General features: G+C 28.1%; 1 protein-coding gene across 6 annotated transcripts in view; it reads right to left on the bottom strand.

Annotated features, from left to right (window-relative positions):
* The window catches only part of LOC137015060 (transcriptional enhancer factor TEF-3-like), a 46,045-nt gene that overhangs the window by 3,706 nt on the left and 37,339 nt on the right, over positions 1–5,000 (bottom strand). For all 6 annotated transcript variants that reach the window (XM_067379717.1, XM_067379716.1, XM_067379715.1 and 3 more), the window contains 3 exons: positions 4,374–4,435; positions 4,158–4,288; positions 3,906–4,079 (listed from right to left, as the gene is read on the bottom strand). In XM_067379717.1, the coding sequence (XP_067235818.1) occupies positions 3,906–4,079; positions 4,158–4,288; positions 4,374–4,435 (367 nt within the window). The remainder of the gene's footprint in view (positions 1–3,905; positions 4,080–4,157; positions 4,289–4,373; positions 4,436–5,000) is intronic.

A 5,000-nucleotide genomic window follows, 5' to 3' on the forward strand; every position in this document is an offset into this window, starting at 1 on the left:
ATTTGATTATATTTTGCATAAATAATATAAAGCCTATTTTAATAATATTACAGATTTATGCATTGAGCATTTATGCATTATTTACATGATAGTTAAGTCTATTTTTCCTCAAAATATCATTGTCATAATGCAAAAAACATATTTGTTTTCATATATAATAACTAGATATATTAAATATTACTTGTAAATGTATAATATTTTTATATTACTAAACATTATTATTTTTTTAATGTTTATACAAATAAAAAATATTATTTTGCATCAATAATGATCAAATTGGGGTAAAGGGTGCTTATTTGTCATGCAAAAAATAATATAATAATACAAAAAAAATTAAAAATCCTAAAATAATTATATAAAAATTTCCATGCCCCTCCCCCACCAAAGGCTGTGCTGCCACAATTTTTATAATGAACCAAAAATATTCGAAAACTCCTCATAGTTACATAAAACGTTACATAACGTTGTTTTGCACCATTGCTTTGGCAAAGCATCTGTTCAACGAACTAAAATCGAAAATGCAATAAGGTTTTGTGTGCCCTTATAAAATTGCATAAGATCGCATTTTAATACAATAATGTGAATGAAAAGCAGTATAACGATGCAAATGAATCATTGAATGTTTGTGTTTTGTGTTCTGGAACAATCAGGAAAAAGTTGGAGTGATTCTGTCTGAAATCTAAGAGTGCAAGCGTTCCAAAATAAAAGCGGCAGGTGTAGAAGTATCAGATCATGCCCTGTTTATGGCGGGTCAGGGCAGTTCTAAAGTGATCATCACATCCCACAATTCACAGCAGCGCAGACGTAAAGCAGCTTCACCTTTTCCCCCTGCGTCCACGTTCTCATAACGTCCCATTAGGAGCGCACCACCATCCCTCTCCCCGCCGGACGCCCCGCCTCCGTCCCCCCCTCTCTACTTTATTCCCTCGTTTATCTTCATTTCTCCGCTCAATCGGCACTCCCTCGCTCCGCTCTCTCTCTGCGAGGGAATTCATCCAATTACAATCAACTACCCGCGACGCTCCAAATCGAATTACCGCGTCCGGCTGCCTGTGTAACAATTTAGCACGGCCGGCTCAAATCCGATTCCGAGCGCACTTCAAAAGCACGGGCCGATCCGTTAGGACAGGGCCGCGAGGCGCGGTGTGAGATGGAGGCCATAGCCGGCGTGGAAATTTAATCTAGAATGCCATAGCTTTGGACAACAACCTAGCGAGCCTGTCAATGTCACCATGACAACCTGTGCCCGAGGACGCCCAAGTCATGACCTATACTTATGAGCGCAGGAAACAGAGGCCTAGCGATGTTGATGTTGTTTTTTATAGCCAGATTCTTAATGGACTTAATATATCTAATGTTTCTTCACGGCCACCTGTACGGTCACCAGAAACCTGAAAGGCCTTGGGCTCTGATACAGCTCTCAGAGGCTCTTTAATGGACAATCTGAGTGTTGTTGGGTGTCATGATGACAACATTTCTGTAGTTGATACCAGTGAAACCTCACGATTCTCCATGCCTCAGTAAAATAACACATTTTTACTTTATTAATTGTGCTTCAATGACATACAAAGTATATATATATATATATATATATATATATATATATATATATATATATATATATATATATATGTATATTTTTATGCACACATATATATTTATAATATATATATATATATAATATTTATGTATATACAGTATATATATATTGTTTTAATATATATTTATATAGATTATTTAATATATACATTTAATATATATATATATATATATATATATATATATATATATATATATATATATATATATATATATATATATATACAACATTCTAAAAAAGGGATTGTGTTCAATTGCATGTTTATATAATATAATAATATAACACATATAAAATTATATTAAATTTAATATTATATATAATATTAAATATTTATAGATTATATTAAATTTAAAATTATATATACACACATCTTTATATGATAAATAATATAATATTTTATATAATATTTTTTATATCTGATATGCTCCCTTATTTAAAAAAAAAAAAAATATATGAATTAAATTGAAATTGTGTTGTTTTTCCTTTGGTTTTCTTCCTGTGTTTAGTTCCTGTTTCCTTTGTTCCTGTTGCTAGTTTGGTTTCTCGCTCATTTGTTAATTGATTATGTTCACCTGAGTCTGGTTTGGTTCCTCATTCAGCCATGTTTAAGCACTCAGTTTGGTTCTTTTCTTTGTCCTGTATTGTATTTTCAGACATGAAGCTGTCACATTGATTCTTGCCTTGTTTGTTTTTTTGTTTTTTTTTGTAAATATATTAAATCTGCTGCAATTGAGATGCTCTGCTCCTCTTTTCCCTTGACTGCATTATTGCTTAAGTGATGTGTTTTTTAGTATGGTCTACACCAAAACAGACGAACAGCGAGTATAGTCAGACCCACAGTAATCTCACTAACACAAAAAGGCAATGATCAAGCACTTGAACAATACTTAAGTCTCTCTCTGGAGGCTGGCGGCTCTATAAATATCTGGAAGCGTGTGGTTTTGGGGGGAGTGACGGCACGAGAGACAGGTGCCCCAGCTCAGATTTCTCTAATGAAAGAGCAGACGCTGTCACTTTTCCCGCTGAAGGTCCAACATCCCGTCCTCTGAAACCTTTCTCCAGAGGGTCACGCACCCAGTATCCAGCAATACAGATTTACAACAGCCAATAAACTTTTCATTTGGTGTTCATACTTATTTAAAACTTCAAATGTATTATTTAAGCAATGAGATACAAGAGACCAACAACATGTTACAAGTCACTGTAATGGATGATAATTGGTAAATTTAGGCTAATTTTATTTTGCACGTAGTTACATGTTTGTGTCTCTTCCAAAGCCAAATGTATCCTGTATTCCATTGATCCAAAATTGGATTTGGAAAAAATAATAAAAATATCAAGTATAATATATATTTTATTTAATTTTTTTTATAAATTAATTCTTATATAATATATAGAAATTTATTTAAAAAAAAAGATAAACATACTATTTTAATTAATTGTTTTTTATAAATAAATTTTAAAATAAAATGTATGTAAATATTTTTATTTTTGAATTAATAAATAAAAATTATATATATATATATATATATATATATATATATATATATATATATATATATATATAATGTAAATATAATATATTTTTGTGAATTAATTCTATATTTTTACATAAATGTAAATTATATTTAGAAATGATAAATTATATATATATATATATATATATATATATATATATATATATATAAAATTTATAAATATAATTATAATTAATTTATAATATATATTTATATATATAATTTTAATTAATTTTTTATAAATTAATTCTAAAAAAGTAAATATTTATATTTTGTATTTTAGAATATATAAAAATAGAAATTATATATATACTGTATATATATAACAAATATATTTTATATATATTTTATAATTTTTTATACATTTATTATGTATTAAATGTAAATATTTATATTAATTAAATATTTAAATTAATTATATATTAAATGTTAATATTTATATCTATGTAAATATATTTATATTTTGTACTATTTTAATTTTGTCATAAATTAATTTTATTTATGTACATTTTTAGTTCTTGTTTTTATATATATATATATATATATATATATATATATAATTTTTTTTTTTTTTTTTTTTTTTTATGGATGTATATTTATATTATTTAAACTATATGAAATATACAATAAGTGTAATTTTAAGAAATAAAAGGCAAAACAAAAACATCACACTAGCTTGTACAGATATAACTGACTAACATGGCACAGCAGTGAATAACTAACTTTGGTCTGATGGTCCAAACAAAGAGGTTCATTCATGGTTTGGGATGTATCTGTGAGGTTCTTACCCAGAACTTTACGAGGAAGAAAGCGTTAGCCGGTCCCTTCTCAAACAGCTCCTTCAGCCCTCCTTTCTTCTCTGGGAATTTGTCATAAATTTGCCGTATGTCCACGGCCTCTAGGTACGGATCGCTATACGTGGGGTTGGACTGACCGATGTGTACAAACAGGTGTTTGTTGACCTGTAAGGAGCAAATCTACGTAAGTATAGGCCAGTTTGGTTCATATAACCATTAGTATTAAAATGGTGAAGCACTCACGGTCTCTGGATCCTGAGGTTGCTCTAGGAAAGCGGAGAACTCCAGCATGCGCAGTTTGGAGCTGGCGATACTGCGACCCTGCCAGGGCGGTGCGCTGGAGGACATCGACAGACCCGTCGCGCTTTCATAACCTGAGGGACAGAAGAGGAAGCCATCGTGACGTCTATAGATCAGTGTATGTAATTCTAATCAAGTGTAGTTTTTAATGGCACTGACCTGTTATAGACGGAGGACCGGTGGCCTGCATGACAAAGTTTTGTTGGGAAAACGGCTTGATGCTGTTTGGAAAAGACAACCAAATATCAGCTTTTATGATGTTTCTTGTTTATGAAAAAAATTGAATTATTAAAAAAATTGCTAGTTCATAAAATAATATAAAATATTTTATATAAAAGATTAATACATAAATAAATGGATGTTATATATATATATATTGCTTCACATAAATTATATAAATATTACAATATAAATAATTTAAAATATAATATATTTTATTGTTTTGATATTTTTTATAATAAAAATATATTTATATATATATATATATATGTTTTTTTAGTTCTTGTTTATATATATATAAAAAACATTTTTATATATAATATATATATATATATATAAAATATAAAAATATATAATAAAAATGTATAATATATATATACATATATTATATAATTTTTATTTTATTATACATAACATGTTTATATATATATTATAGATGTTATAGATGTACAAATATATATTTACATATATAAAAATTATATATAAATTTTATATATAAATATATATTTTTATATTTTATACATCTATTACATCTATAATATATATATATATATATATATATATATA

This window comes from Chanodichthys erythropterus, chromosome 24 (assembly GCF_024489055.1).
Source record: "Chanodichthys erythropterus isolate Z2021 chromosome 24, ASM2448905v1, whole genome shotgun sequence".
NCBI lineage: Eukaryota > Metazoa > Chordata > Actinopteri > Cypriniformes > Xenocyprididae > Chanodichthys > Chanodichthys erythropterus.